The sequence below is a fragment of the Myxine glutinosa genome, chromosome 2, assembly GCF_964187855.1.
Source record: "Myxine glutinosa chromosome 2, kmMyxGlut1.1, whole genome shotgun sequence".
NCBI classification, from domain to species: Eukaryota; Metazoa; Chordata; class Myxini; order Myxiniformes; family Myxinidae; genus Myxine; species Myxine glutinosa.
The window spans coordinates 70,211,664-70,228,501 of NC_136262.1; the positions used below are offsets into that span (position 1 = coordinate 70,211,664).

At 47.2% G+C, this 16,838-nt stretch overlaps 1 protein-coding gene across 1 annotated transcript in view; it reads right to left on the reverse strand.

The window, feature by feature from the left end:
- The window catches only part of NEO1 (neogenin 1), a 389,738-nt gene that overhangs the window by 171,698 nt on the left and 201,202 nt on the right, over positions 1 to 16,838 (reverse strand). Inside the window, exon 15 of the mRNA XM_078773416.1 lies at positions 9,676 to 9,870. Coding sequence (XP_078629542.1) covers positions 9,676 to 9,870 — 195 coding nt within the window. The remainder of the gene's footprint in view (positions 1 to 9,675; positions 9,871 to 16,838) is intronic.

Sequence of the window (16,838 nt, forward strand, 5' to 3'; positions counted from 1 at the left end):
TGGTGACCTGTCCAGGATTGGTTCTCAGCTCACGACATGTCAAGAACACCCCGATGTTATATGCCAAGAGTATGGGCATCCACTGTTGTCATCATCTACTGTTGTAATATATGTATAGGAATAGTAATGTCTCCTAATGTCCTTGTCCTACAAGTGATGTACATATACAAGCTCTTCTGAGCATTAGCGATCACAGTAAGAACAAGAAAAAGAGCAATCAGAGATTGCAAACCCTCGCCAGGATGTATTTTCAGTGTTTTTTTAAGGCTTTTGTTTTAAAACAAATATGGCGGCCGAACCATGTGACCGATGACATCATTTTTTTTCTAAACTAATTTATTCCTACATTATGCTCAAGAAATTTAATCTTGATCGGATGAAGTTTTATACTTGTCAAATTATGACGTCATACTGGAGGCACCTATGACATCATCATTAACATATTTTATTCCCCATGGAGAGTTCTTTACAATGAGTCATGTCTCAATTTTTTCTATTCAGCCCTTTCGGAGATATAGAGGTGCAACGTTTTTCGGTTTTTCCAAGATGGCGGCCGAACCGCGTGACCAATGACGTCATCATTTTTTTTTCTCCACCAGTTTATGCCGACATGGCGCTCAAGAAATTTCATCTTGATTGGATGAAGTTTTGTACTTGTCGAATTATGACGTCATAATGGAGGCACCTATGACATCATCATTAACATATTTTATTCCCCATGGAGAGTTCTTTACAATGAGCCAAGTCTCAATTTTTTCTATTCAGCGCTTTTAGAGATATAGAGGTGCAAATTTTTTCGGTTTTTACAAGATTGCGGCCAAACCACGTGACCTATGACGTCATAATTATAATTTTAAAATTCTGCAGGTGGAGATGCACCTATGGTGAAAATTTCCTGTCAATCGGACCAAAGGTTGCAGAGAAAATCATGTTTATTCTGTGTGGACAAACAGACAGACAGACAGACAGACAGACAAAACAGACAAATGAAAAATCACTCATAGAGCGACACTTGGCAAAAGAGAACAAAGCAGAATGGCACTCAGTAGAGCATTCCTTTTGACCTCACAAATAAAAGGTGGTTGAATTCAGTTATCTGATATGAAAATCCAATTCAAATTTCAAGTCAATCGGATGAAAATTGAGGATTTTAGAAATTTGAAAAAAAAGTGGTTGACCTTTGGCTTATGTTGGTCTTGTGACTTATGTTGATCTCAAACACAAATCAGGAGACGACGTGAGCAGTATTCAATGACAAAGGACGGACTATAACCGAAACAGGCCCGGACAGGCCAGGCCTGGAAATGTCAAAACGAAGGTTACTGACCTTGAAATGAGATAGAAAATAATGTATAATCAGTTATGAGGTTATTTAGCGACACAATACCGAAAATTCGGTGAAAAATGAAATGAAAAAAATAGAATAAAATGAAAAAAAATAATGAAAAATGAAAAATCGAGCTCCGTGGGGCTCGACACATGACATTGGCCGAACCAAATATCGAAACCCCTGTCAGATTCCACCAAACCCCTCGGAGAAAATGTAGCTTGAACTCGATTACCCCCTAAAAAGACATCTTTTTCGGGCGTGGCTCCGCCCACAATGGGCGCAATACGCCCACTCGAGGAAGGACAACTAGATCATGATATCAACCTCCCACCCAAGTTTCATCAAGACCGGATGATATCATCAGGTAGTTAAGCTGCGGACAGACAGACAGACACACAGACACACACACAGACAGACAGACACACACACATGACGAATATAGTGGTCACTTGATAACTCGTGAACCAATAGATGGTGGTTGAATACAGTTAGCCAATATGAAAATCCTTTTCAAATTTTAAGTCAATCGGATGAAAATTCAGGATTTTAGAAATTTGAAAACAGTGGTTGACCTTTGGTCTATGTTGACGTTTTTACCTTTTGGCCTCAAAAATATATAAGATTTTGTTAGACCACGAACTCTACCATTTGGTGAAGTTTCGTGAAGATCGGTAAAAAAATTGTGACCTGTAGGCAAGTATAAGTGAGCGGACAGACAAACACACAAACAAACACACAAATGAAAAATCACTCATAGAGCGACACTTGGCAAAAGAGAAAAAAGCAGAATGGCACTCAATAGAGAATCCTTTTGACCTCACAACTAGATCATGATATCAACCTCCCACCCAAGTTTCATCAAGACCGGATGATATCATCAGGTAGTTAAGCTGCGGACAGACAGACACACACACAGACAGACAGACACACACACATGACGAATATAGTGGTCACTTGATAACTCGTGAACCAATAGTTGGTGGTTGAATACAGTTAGCCAACTCGTGAACCAATAGTTGGTGGTTGAATAGAGTTAGCCAATAAGAAAATCCTTTTCAAATTTTAATCTATCGAATAGGTGGTCTATCGGATGAAAATTGAGGATTTTAGAAATTTGAAAACAGTGGTTGACCTTTGGTCTATGTTGACGTTTTTACCTTTTGGCCTCAAAAATATATAGGATTTTGTTAGACCACGAACTCTACCATTTGGTGAAGTTTCGTGAAGATCGGTAAAAAAAACTTCTGACCTGTAGGCAAGTATAAGTGAGCGGACAGACAAACACACAAACAAACACACAAATGAAAAATCACTCATAGAGCGACACTTGGCAAAAGAGAAAAAAGCAGAATGGCACTTAATGGAGAATCCTTTTGACCTCACAAATAATTGGTGGTTGAATTCAGTTAGCTGATATGAAAATCCAATTCAAATTTCAAGTCAATCAGATGAAAATTGAGGCTTTTAGACATTCCAAAAAAGTGGTTGACCTTCGGCCTATGTTGGCCTTTTAACCTACGTTGATCTCAAAAATAGTTGGTGGTTGAATTCATTTTGCCGATATGTAAATCCTATTCAAATTTCAAGTCAATCGGATTAAAATTGAGGATTTTAGAAATGTGAAAAAAGTGGTTGATCTTTGGCCTACGTTGACCTTATGGCCTACGCTAATCTCAAAAATAGTTGGTGGTTGAATTGAGTAAGCCGATATGTAAATCCTATTCAAATTTCAAGTCAATCGGATGAAAATTGAGGATTTTATAAATTTGAAAAAAGTGATAGACCTTTGGCCTATGTTGACCTTTTGGCCGATGCTGATCTCAAAAATAGTTGGTGGTTGAATTCAATGAGCCGATATGCAAATCCTCTTCAAATTTCAAGTCAATCGGATGAAAATTGAGGATTTTAGAAATTCAAACAAAAGTGGTTGCCCTTTGGCCTACGTTGACCTTTTGGCCTATGTTGATCTTAAAAATAGTTTGTGGTTGAATTCAGTTCGCCGATATGTAAATCCTATTCAAATTTCAAGTCAATTGGATGAAAATTGAGGATTTTAGAAATTTGAAAAAAGTGGTTGACCTTTGGCCTGTGTTGACCTTTTGCCCCCAAAAATATATAGGATATTGTCGGACCACGAACTCTACCATTTGGTAAAGTTTTGTGAAGATCGGTTTAAAATTGTGTTCTGTTGGCAAGTATAAGTGAGTGGACAGACAAACACACAAATGAAAAATCACTCACAGAATGACACTTGGCAAAACAGAACAAAGTAGCATGGCACTCAGTGGAGCATCCTTTTGACCTCAAAAATAATTAGTCATTGAATTCAGTGACCTGATATGCAAACCGTCTTCAAAGTTTAAGTTAATCGGATGAAAATGGACAATTTTAGAAATTCGGCCTATGTTGACCTTTTGGCCTATGTTGACCTCAAAAATTGTTGGTGGTTGCTATCAGTAAGGTGATATGAAAATCCTTTTCAAATTTCAAGTCAATCAGATGAAAATTGAGGATTTTAGAAATTTGGTTGACCTTTGGCCTATGTTGACCTTTTGGCCTATGCTGATCTCAAAAATAGTTGGTGGTTGAATTCAGTTAGCCGATATGCAAATCCTCTTCAAATTTCAAGTCAATCGGATGAAAATTGAGGATTTTAGAAATTCAAAAAAAAAGTGGTTGACCTTTGGCCTACGTTGACCTTTTGGCCTAAGCTGATCTCAAAAATAGTTGGTAATTGAACTCAGTAAGCCGATATGTAAATACTATTCAAATTTCAAGTCAATCGGATGAAATTTGAGGATTTTAGAAATTTGAAAAAAGTCGTTGACCTTTGGCCTATGTTGACCTATTGGCCTTTTGGCCTATGTTGATCTCAAAAATAGTTGGTGGTTGAATTCAGTTCGCCGATATGTAAATCCTATTCAAATTTCAAGTCAATCGGATGAAAATTGAGGATTTTAGAAACTTGAAAAAAGTGGTTGACCTTTGGCCTATGTTGACCTTTTGACCCCCAAAAATATAGGATTTTGTCGCACCACAAACTTTACCGTTTGGTAAAGTTTCGTGAAGATCGGTTTAAAATTGTGTCCTGTAGGCAAGTATAAGTGAGCGGACAGACAAACAAACACACAAACAAACAAACACACATAAACCGGACAAACCGGCAACATACTGGCAAAAAAATTTTTTTTTAATGGCGAAGTAACAAACGGACTCAAATGCAATACCCTGTCCACTGGCGAGGGTAATAAAGAATATTTACAAGATAAGGAAACACGCACCAATCCCAGCTAATAACTTGCCTTTTGTGATAGCGAGCTTTGGCATGAAATATTTTATTTTTTGCCTTCATGGGATTATTAATACCCACACATAAGTGAAAGCAATTGGGAGCATTAACGCTGGGAATGTGGGAGGAAATTGATACCTTTCCAGTAATTTAACATCAATAGCTTAACTGCTGGCTCAAATAAAATTTGCTTCAAAGAAAGAAACTGTTCATGTTAACCACACATCTCTGTGAGATGTAGTTCATTATAACCTACTCCCTTTTGGTGTCAGAGATGTTATGGTGAGAATTTAACGCTTGGGACTCATGGTGAAGGCACTGGATGAGCACCCCAGAGGTTCTCGGTTTAAACCTGATTGAAAGTAACAGTATTGAGGATTTGGAATCAAGCTTCGAGGAAAATGAGGTCAGTTTAGGAGTCAATAAGAAAAGTCAACAAGCGTTACGCCTAGGTCCCCCGTCGGGGAAGTGATGTGAGTTGACAAAGTGGAAGATGCAGAAAACATGCTATGATATGTTATTTCGCTCACAAGGTTCAGACATACATGGAGGCGGCCATCTTGGATTTTGACGTGGCGACCCAATTTTCAATAGCGTTCTTCCTTATGCCTAGATACACCCACACACCAGATTAGAAGTTGGTACTTCGCTTATTTTTCAAGATATTTCGCTCACAAGGTTCAGACATACATGGCGGTGGTCATCTTGGATTTTGACGTGGCGACCCAATTTGCAATAGCGTTCTTCCTTATGCGTAGATACACCCACACACCAGATTAGAAGTTAGTAGTTCCTTTATTTTTCAAGATATTTCGCTCACAAGGTTCAGACATATATATGGTGGCGGCCATCTTGGATTTTGACGTGGCGACCCAATTTTCAATAGGGTTCTTCCTTTTGCCTAGATACACCGACACACCAGATTAGAAGTTGGTACTTCGCTTATTTTTCAAGATATTTTGTTCACAGGGTTCAGACATATATATGGTGGCGGACATCTTGGATTTTGACGTGGCGACCCAATTTTCAATAGCCTTCTTCCTTATGCCTAGATACACCCACACACCACATTAGACGTTAGTACTTCGCTTATTTTTCAAGATATTCCGCTCACAACGTTCAGACATACATGGCGGTGGCCATCTTGGATTTTGACGTGGCGACCCAATTTTCAATAGGGTTCTTCCTTATGCCTAGATACACCCACACACCCGATTAGAAGTTGGTACTTCGCTTATTTTTCAAGATATTTCACTCACAAGGTTCAGACATATATATATATATGGTGGCGGCCATCTTGTATTTCGACGTGTCGACCCAATTTTCAATAGCGTTCTTCCTTGTGCGTAGATACACCCACACACAAGATTAGAAGTTGGTACTTCGCTTATTTTTCAAGATATTCAGCTCACAAGGTTCAGACATACATGGCGGCGGCCATCTTGGATTTTGACGTGGCGACCCAATTTTCAATAGCCTTCTTCCTTGTGCGTAGATACACCCACACACAAGATTAGAAGTTGGTACTTCGCTTATTTTTCAAGATATTCCGCTCACAAGGTTCAGACATACATGGCATCAGACATACATGGCGGCGGCCATCTTGGATTTTGACGTGGGTTGCACCCGCACACCAAATTCGAATGCGGTCCTTCGCTTACGCACGCACGTACGCACGCATACACGCACGTACGCACGCACACACGAACGGACGGACACACGGACGGAGGGAAAAACCATAGTCCCCCTTTCGCTCCGCGGTGCGACGGGGGACAATAAAATCCAGTTGCCCACCAATGACCTTTAAGAAGGGGGTAGGTAATGTCTGTTCCACCTGACCTGGCATATTCCCGATGTAAGTCGACAGATGATGGTTGACTCTTCTGTGATTCAGAACAACTCGGAATGAACATTAATATGGTGCAAGTGTATGTACATCTTATGAATGACCCAAATAAATATTGGTTATGTGAGGGAAGTCTTAGGGAGAGGATGATTGATGGAAGAGGGGGCATCAATTTTTTTGAGAAATGGTAGAAAAGGTGAAAATAGTTGGGAGGAGGTCAGAGTGAATAAAGGAGAAGGGAGGGGAAGGATGAATTTCAAAAAAACATCATTTGGTGCAAGTAATTTTGTAGCATTCTCTCACTCTTGCTTCTGGGTATCGCCTCTCTACAATTCAACAACCTTGTAAGACTTGAGCATACATTTTTCAGTAGGCTCACATACGTATTTCTTTTAAATATCCCTCATAAAAATATTAGGCAATGGAATATTTAAAATATTGGAATATGTTAAGGGTGCCGGCAGTGGTAACGTACCTACTCTTCTTTCTCAAGACACCGTAGGATCTTTAACATCCATCAGCTAATGCTATAGCAGACGGGTTCCCAGGTGAATGTTCATCCGACGGTCTGTGCACTCTGTGATGCAGTGCCCTACCTGTGAAGCACCAGTCTGCCAGTTCACAGCCAAGTTGAGATTCAAGCCCAGAAACTAGACAGCTCAAAGCACTACCTCTGCACCATCCTGTCCGACTCATTAGCAGCGATGAGATGGAATCATTAATTCAGATCGACATCCCTCTGAGGGCTGAAGAATGTTCTGGGGTTGAAACCCTTCAGCATCCATCCAAAAACAGTTCTATTTCACCTTGTGCATCACACTAGAGCACTGGTTAGAAAATATGAAACGAGGCATGGACTCAAGGAATCCACCAACTCGATTTAATGAAAAGTATGGTCAGTCAATACAGCTTTGCCCTACCTTTCAGGAAGGTTTTCAGGAAGGCCGCATAAGATCCAGGAATCTTATAAAGAACATTCATTTATTCCCTTAATTGTTTTTGCAAAAAGAATGGTGTATCTTCTATTTAGAAGAAACTACACTTCTGTGTACATGCAGAAAAAAAAATAAAGAAAAATCGAGGTTCATTATGGTGTTAGAACCTAAGAACTGTGAGGACTGCAGCTAAGGGGATTTATTGCTATTCAGAGCGCTGTATAATTGGGTCGCTGAAGTTGGAAAGGAAAGATGATATATGGATGTATTCCATTAGGCACACCCAGAAGGTACTGACAAGTGCACCGTGACTGCAGCGATGGATATGGAGCCAAATACTGTGGGCGACACAGTCGAAGCCGAAGGAAGATGAATCACTGAATTGGAATAGGCCTTTGTTAGGAAGGTTTAATGGAAGATAAGCATTGAATAAGAGAAATTCGGAGAAGGTGTCACAGTAATGTAAACCGAGATAAGTCCTGCGAAATTCTGATTGAGTATACGAAGATGATATTTAACACCTCCATCATTTACTTTAAATAAGCCTCATGGGTTCACCATCATTGCTCATCATGTAATTCTTTTTCACAGTTAACTAAGGTTTAGGAAGAAGCATGTGCTGTTATTACAGGAAGGGCAAGATGAGTGACACATTAATGGAACTAATATAGGTAGGCCAGAAGTGGTTTGATTCTGTACTTCTTGAGTGCAAGAAACGCTGCTCAGACGATTGGGTTTGTCGTTTTTGCATAGGGCTCGTAGCTGACTCAGCCAGGCCTGGCACACATTGCTTTTCCATTATGACGTGTCAAAATCTCACCGCGTTTCACCGATTTCTTGAAAACTAGTGTGATGGCACAGAACATTTGAATGAATGTAAGTGTGAGAGCATTGTACTGTTCTCAAGTTCTTCTTTTTTTGCAAACAATTATTTTTTGCAAACCACAAACAAAAAAACACAAAAAAAAGAAAACAGTTTTGTTCTCATCTTTGCAAACAAAAGTGATGCACCCGAATATTCATTACCTCCGCCCTTGTGGTTCTGAGGTCATCGTTTTGAATTGCATCAAGTTACATTACATTAGTCAATCAGCACTTGCAAATCAACGTGAATATGAGTCATAATCACAATATCTATCGATAAATATATTTTCCAATGTTTGTGTGTTTGTATGCTTGTTTGTATGTTATTCTTTCACGGCCGAACCATAGCACCTAGATACCCCAAATTTTGGGTGTAGGTATTGCAGAATCTCGACAAGGTTTTAATATACCACATGTTGGCCTTGACGTCCATATTGAGGCTACCAAAGGCCAATAAAATATACATATTGGGATGTGGGTCAGGCAGTGCTGCCGCCGGCCGACAGGTAAGTTCAGTGCATAGGGGTATTTTTTAAATCTTTGCCAGTGGTCTTTGGGGGGAGGGACACAAATTCTCTATGTAAATGCATATCGTGTAGCGCCACCTCCACCTGGTAGAGGACATTGCGAGTAACCAATTTACAGTACAGTATTCCTGTCTCAACGTTTTCCAGTGCAGTGAGGTGTTTTGAATTATAAGCAGTAGGCATGTTTTTGCTTCTTGCACGTAACCAGGGGTTTTTTTGTTTTTGGGGGGGGGGAGTGATTGAGGCAGCTTGCCTATACACCACCCAAATAAAGGTATGTGTCAGAAGAACATGTTGCATGCTTGGTACAAGATCACCTGTAGGGTGGGTACTCTGCTCGTATAAATAATTTGAGAAGCGTCTGTTTGTTTGTTTGACTTCAATGTGCCAATCTGTCTGTCCGTCATGCTATCTCCTCCTAAGCGGTTGGGCAGAAATTCACCAAACTTGGTAGTTATGGTCACCACATGGCACAAAGGTGCAAGAGCAGTACATATTGGCATTGACCCTGGGGCAGGGCCAAAAGGTCAAATACCAAATAATGCAATTATGGAAGCATTTTGAAACATTTTTAAATGAAACTTTGTATATGCAATCAACATTGGAAGGAGCATGAAATATGTAACAATTCTTGGATTTGAACCCTGGGTTCATGCCCCAGGGATCAAAACCAGAAAAAATATTTTAACTCAAAATTTGAAATTGGGTCATTCCTGGTGGAACATTTTGCCATATTTAAACTTTATTTCAAATGGGCGGCATGGAGATTTGCGATGGCGCACCATCAATTTCGCTGAAGTTATTTTTACTATTATTAAGTATTATCAATATTTCTACAAAAGTTTTCCGACGGTGTAATACAGGGATGTACCAGAGTAGCTCACCTAATTTATCAATGGTATAGTATCGCTGGCGACCGTCGACTTGCACCGTCTCAGTATATGGACTCCCCACCCCGTAACCAATGAGGTAGCCCCGGACCAGCAGATCCGGCTCGGCCGGTGGTGTCCAGCTTACTACAATGCTGTTGGTAAGTGGGCGCACATGCAAGGAGCTCGGCTGTTCTGGAACCCGTGACTCTGCACAGTACAACAACAGCCAAAATGACAGAAGTTATTAAACCATTCATTTTATGAAATACTCAGGCTACAAAAATTCTAAGAAAGAAAATAATCCCATAGTAGTATATAGAGCATTAAATGCGTCCCATAAATTCAGGAATACTTCGTATTCTCTTTCCACGTGTCAATGGATTCTGTTGCATTCATTGTGGAGACAAAGCACTTGAATACATTACCATTTAAGAAGAGTGAAATAGTTCACATCACCACATAAATGGTTAGAAAGATTTGGGTTGTGGATCATCATCATCATCATCATCAGTTTAGACTGGATCCGTTACTCTTAAATACCTGATTCTAAAAAAATAATTACTGCATACATGAATCGCAATGTAAACAATTTCCTTCTTGTTTGTTTCTGCACCAAATTAATTATCGACCTAGGAATGCTTTATTATCTACTAAGCCAAAACTACAATTGTCATCATCATCACCTTTCACTATGTCTCATTACTCAGGGTTGGCAACTCTTGTTCTTCATCTCCAAGTGCCCCATAATCCTTGAGGATGAAGGGCCACAGAGGATGTGGGATTGGCAAATTTCAGAAAATTGCTGACCAGGCCTGACAATCGTGGAAAGATCATGGCACGAATTTTAAATTTGGCCAGGGTACTGGCACGTAATGGCCTACTCTTTTTGTTAGGTATGACCGGATCTTTAACGTCCACCAGCGAATGCTAACAGATGGGATAACTAGTTTGACATCCTTTTGAAGGACGACACACGCATTGACACAAACATCTGTGAAGCATGAGGATGACAGTTTACAGTCGTGTCGGAAATCGAACTCAACTAGACAGTTCTAAGGCAAATGCACTCCCCTGAGCTATTCTGTTAGTGCAAGGCAGAACTACAAGTGGAAATTTTTAATACTGTATCGTGATTTTTTTTTTTGTGTGTGCTGAGGTGTCTGTTATTGTCTTTTGTACAGAAGGGTCAAAATCCTCATCCTCCACATCAATAGCTACAGGCTATGTGTCCAGCTATATTTCCAATAACCATGAATAACATGTTGGGCACAATTTGATTGCGTCACGGAGTGTATGCGTGCACTGTTGCAAATTAGGTAGGAAGCCCTCATGGTGATGGGTTGAAAGCCTCATTTGAACTAAATGCGTGTGCTTTAAAATACCCAGATAAACTATTACACGAGCACCAAACAAGTGAAATGTTTGTGTGTGAAGGCAAATTATTCTGAGGATCAACTACTTACCTTATTTATGTATTACCTTATTGTCCTCATCTTAACCCATGGGTCATGATTCCACAACCACATGTACAAATCGTATATTATCGCACATAAATCGTCCATCCATGTCCTTGTAGTTTATTAGTCCCCAACCGGTGGACACCGGAGGAGAACGATAGGTTTGCACGCCGTCTCTCCGTCTGTCAGTCCGTCCGTCTGTCCATCAGTCAGTCAGTCAGTCAGTCAGTCAGTCAGTCAGTCCGTCAGTTTGTCGTCAGTCCGTCAGTTTGTCGTCAGTCCGTCAAGCGCGCTGTTTGTAAACAAGGAGGAAGCGGACAACGCGGTAATTTGTAAGAGTCTTTATTCAAGAGCTCACTGTAACACTGAACTCTCAGGACTGCGCGCCCCGTGTATATCGTGAGGCCACGCCTCTCTCCCGGGCAAGGCCCACCCCCACTTGGTGTGCGGGGTGATGTCACCACGTCAGTGCTTTCGTGTCCGCCACACGCGCCCCCCTAGAATCCCCGCGCACCTGAAGGGCCAGTTTGCGGGGCAAACGGATGACCCGGCCGAAGCGCCCCCTGGCGACTGGCGGTGTCTGGGATGCAGGGATGCCATCTGGGATGCCTCCGGCTGCCCCTGGGATGGGTGCAGGACCGGGGGGCGGCGGGGCTGGGCGGTGCCGGGGGTCCGCCCGCAGGGGGGCGGCCCCGACGCGGGGGTCGGGCCACTGGCGGTGGATGGTCCACGTCGAGGTGGGCCGGCTTGAGGCGGTCCACAGAAACGCGGTCAGGAGTACCGCCGATGTCCAGGGTGAAGTGCTTCAACCCGGTCTCCAGCACGCGGAAAGGCCCGTCGTACGGGGGCCACAGTGGTGTCCGGTGGGCATCGTGGCGGACGAAGACATACTCCGCCGTGCGAAGCTCCAGGGCGACGTGCGTTGGTGGGTGCCCGTGGCGTGCCGTTGGCACCGGGGCGAACCTCTGGGCGGTCTCCTGCAGAGCGGAGCGCTGCTGTGCCGCGGACCATGGTGCCGTGGAGTCGGGGAGCAACTCGCCCGGCACCCGCAGCGGTTGCCCGAAGACCAACTCTGCCGCGGATGCGCGCAGGTCCTCCTTGGACGCCGTCCGGAGGCCCAGCAGGACCCAGGGGAGCCTGTCGACCCAGCCGCCGTCGCGGAGGGTGGCCCGGAGCGCGGCCTTCAATGAGCGGTGAAATCGCTCACACAGGCCGTTAGCCTGGGGGTGGTAGGCCGTGGTTCGGTGCAGCCGGACCCCGAGCCCCTGCGCGACCGCCCCCCAGAGCTCCGAGGTGAACTGGGGGCCGCGGTCGGACGAGATGTCTGAGGGGGCGCCGAACCAGGCGACCCAGGTGGCGATGAAAGCCTGTGCGACGTCCGCCGCCGTGGTCGACGCCAAGGGCACGGCCTCCGGCCACCGGGTGGTGCGCTCCACCATGGTGAGGACGTGGGTGAAACCCCGCGAGGGGGGCAGAGGTCCCACCAGGTCCACGTGGACGTGGTCAAACCGGCGTTCCGGCACCGTAAACGGGGCCAACGGGGCCTGGGTGTGCCGGTGCACCTTGGCGCACTGGCACGCGAGGCACGTCCTGGCCCAGCCGCGGACGGCCTTCCGGAGGCCATGCCAGACGTATTTGTCGGCGATCAACCTTTGGGAGGCCCTCGCACCCGGGTGGGACAGGCCGTGGATGGCGTCAAACACCTGGCGCTGCCAGCCCGCGGGCACGATGGGGCGAGGCCGCCCGAGGGAGACGTCGCACAAGAGGGCCGCGCCCGCGCCGAACGGCACCTCGGTGACGCGGAGGCCCGTGACGGCAGTCCGCAAGGCTTGGACGTCGGGGTCAGCGGCCTGGTCCGCTGCCATCCGGGCATAGTCGATGCCGAGGTGGACTGCGTGGGCGACGGCCCGGGAAAGGCAATCCGCCACCGGGTTGTCCTTCCCCGCGACGTGCCGGATGTCCGTCGTGTACTCGGACACGGCCGAGAGGTGACTGCTGCCGGGCCGACCACGGCTCGGTGACCTTGCCCATCGCGAAGATCAGCGGCTTGTGGTCGACGAAGGCCGTAAACGCACGGCCCTCGAGCAGATGGTGGAAATGCCTGACCGCCAAGTGAAGCCTGAGCAACTCGCGGTCGAAGGTACTGTAACGGCGTTCGGGCGGGCGAAGCTGCCGGCTAAAGCACGCCAGCGGTTGCCAAGCTCCACGCACCCATTGCTCGTGCACCGCGCCCACCACGTAGTCCGAGGCGTCGGTGGTGAGGGCGATCGGTGCATCGGGCGCCGGGTGCGCGAGCATGGTGGCGTTAGCCAAGGCGAGCTTCGCGCCCGTGAACATTCGCGCGAACAAGGCGAGCTTCGCGCCCGTCCATCTGCTCGGTCCAGGTAACGTCGCCTTTGCCCGGCTTACCTCGGAGAGCTTCGTGCAGGGGGGCAGGAGCTGGGCGATACGGGGCAGGAACCGATGGTAAAAGTTCACCATGCCCAGGAACTCCTGCAGCACCCTGATCGTGCGGGGGCGCGGAAACCCCTTCACCGCCTCCACCTTGGCCGGCAGGGGGACGGCTCCGTGCCTGGTGACGCGATGCCCCAGAAAATCGATTTCGGCGACGCCGAACCGGCACTTTGCGGGGTTCACAATCAGGCCATGCTGGCCCAGGCGTTCGAAGAGCGTGCAGAGGTGGTGTAGGTGCTCTTCGCGGGACGCGCTGGCGACGAGGATATCGTCCAGGTAGACGTATACAAAATCCAAGTCACGCAGGACGCTGTCCATCAGCCGCTGGAATGCCTGAGCCGCATTCTTCAGACCGAAGGGCATCCGCAGGAATTTGAAGAGTCCGAACGGCGTGATGACCGCCGTCTTCGTGACGTCCTCCGGCCTGACGGCGACCTGATGGTAGCCGCGTATGAGGTCCACCTTCGAGAAGAAGGACATGCCCGCCAAACGGGCGGAAAAGTCCTGAATGTGGGGGACGGGGTAGCGGTCGGGGGTGGTGGCGTCATTGAGACGGCGATAGTCCCCGCACGGTCGCCATCCCCCGCCGGGCTTCGGCACGATGTGCAGCGGCGACGCCCAAGCACTCTCCGAGCGCCGAACGATGCCGAGTCGCTCCAGGGTAGCGAACTCCGCTTTTGCTACCGCCAGCTTCGTCAGCTCGAGGCGGCGTGCCCGGGCGTAGACCGGTGGCCCGACAGTGGGGATGTGATGGGCCACCCCATGCTTGATGGCCCCCGCCAAGAAGGTGGGCCGCGTGAGGGCCGGGAAGCCGGCGAGGAGGCGTGTGAATTCGTCCGCTGCCGGAAGCGTACAGATCAACGTGGCCGGAACCGAACCGTTCAGCAAGCCGTTTGGCAAGCCGCTCGGTGAGCCGCTCAGTGAGCTGCTCGACGAGCTGGGCAGCGCACAAGCGAGCGAGCTGAACGTCTCGGCCTGGACAAGACGTCTGTGCTTTACGTCGACCAGGAGCCCATTGGCGCACAGGAAGTCCGCGCAAGGCAATGCCATGGGCACGTCGGCGGTGACGAACGACCATCGGAAAACCTGTCCTCCGAACCGCAGAGAGAGGCAGCGTTTTCCATACGTACGGATGGGCGTCCCGTTCGCGGCAAGCAGCGCGGGGCCCCCGCCCGCGGCGTGCTTGTCCGACGTACCGGCAGGAACGACACTCACCTGCGCTCCCGTGTCGCACAGGTAACGGCGCCCGGATAAGGTGTCCGTTATGAACAGCAGGCTGCTCGAACGGCCGGCGCTCATTGCCACTATCGAGCGCCGGCCCGGGCGTTTCCCGACCTGTTGAAGGAGCATGGCGGATGACTGTCGAGCCTCGTGGCCGAACTTGGCGTGGAACCAGCACCAGGTGGTGGAGCTGGAGGAGTGCGGCTGGCTCCGCCAGGCCGGTGGAGTTGGCGGTTTTCCCCGCGGTGGCGGTTTTCGCCGCGGCGGTGGGCGGGGCGTGGCGGCGGCCACGAGGTGCATATCAGCATGCTGCGCATGCTGTGTAAGCTGATGCTGTGGATCAGCATCATCAGCAGCATCAGCCTCGAGGTCCGTGACGGCCGCACCGACTCTCGCCCGCGTGTCCGAAGCCGCGAAGTACCTGTCCGCCTCGGCGGCCAATGCTCGGGGTTCCGTTAGCATGGTTCCGGCCAACGCGAGGCGTACCTGTGCTGGAAGTTGGCGATGGAAAAGCACCCGGAATAGAGAACCAGGGGCTTCGTCGCCCAACAGTGACAGCATATGGTCCATTCGGACCGACGGGCGCGTGTCGCCGAGCTCGGGGAGATCCAGGAGGCGGTCGGCCCGTGCGTCCTCCATGAGGACGAACGTGGCTAGGAGCAGCCGCTTGAGTGCCTCGTACTTGTGGCCGTCCGGTGGGTGGCGAAGGACGGACACAACTCGAGCGGCCGTGCCGGGCCCGAGGGAGGCGACGACGTGGCAGTAGCGCGTGTCGTCGTTGGTGAGGCGCCGAAGCTGAAACTGGGCTTCGGCTTGGACGAACCAAACTTCGGCATGGGCCTCCCAAAATTCGGGAAGTTTAACCGACATCGCGTTGTTGGGCATGGCAATGGCGTCGTGTTTGGAAGGATCGCTACGGCAGATCCAACGTCGAGGGTCACCAGTAAAGCGCGGTGTTACGTGCGCTGTTTGTAAACAAGGAGGAAGCGGACAACGCGGTAATTTGTAAGAGTCTTTATTCAAGAGCTCACTGTAACACTGAACTCTCAGGGCTGCGCGCCCCGTGTATATCGTGAGGCCACGCCTCTCTCCCGGGCGTGGCCCACCCCTACTTGGTGTGCAGGGTGATGTCACCACGTCAGTGCTTTCGTGTCCGCCACAGTATCGTGATTTTTTTTTTTTGTGTGCTGAGGTGTCTGTTATTGTCTTTTTCACAGAAGAGTCAAAATCCTCATCCTCCACATCAATAGCTACAGGCTATGTGTCCAGCTATATTTCCAATAACCATGAATAACATGTTGGGCACAATTTGATTGCGTCACGGAGTGTATGCGTGCACTGTTGCAAATTAGGTAGGAAGCCCTCATGGTGATGGGTTGAAAGCCTCATTTGAACTAAATGCGTGTGCTTTAAAATACCCAGATAAACTATTACACGAGCACCAAACAGGTGAAATGTTTGTGTGTGAAGGCAAATTATTCTGAGGATCAACTACTTACCTTATTTATGTATTACCTTATTGTCCTCATCTTAACCCATGGGTCATGATTCCACAACCACATGTACAAATCGTATATTATCGCACATAAATCGTCCATCCATGTCCTTGTAGTTTATTAGTCCCCAACCGGTGTACACCGGAGGAGACTATAGGTTTGCACGCCGTCTCTCCGTCTGTCAGTCCGTCCGTCAGTCAGTCAGTCCGTCAGTCAGTCAGTCAGTCAGTCCGTCAGTCAGTCCGTCAGTCAGTCCGTCAGTCAGTCCGTCACGCAAAGAACAGTTTTCCGGACTTTTTTTCTAAACTCATAATGCTAATGATTTCAAACTTGGCACATTGTTTCCTCATGATAAGTTACAGATCAAGTTCGAACTTCACGACCTGTCGATCATTTTTGACAAAGTTATGGCACTTTGAACTTTGGGAATTCTGATAATTCTGATGATCCTCAACTCAGTGCAATTTTAAGTTTTAATTTCCTTTAAAAAAGATTTTCTCTGCAATAATAGGACCGATTGAGATCAAATCTTCACCGTAGGGGGGAC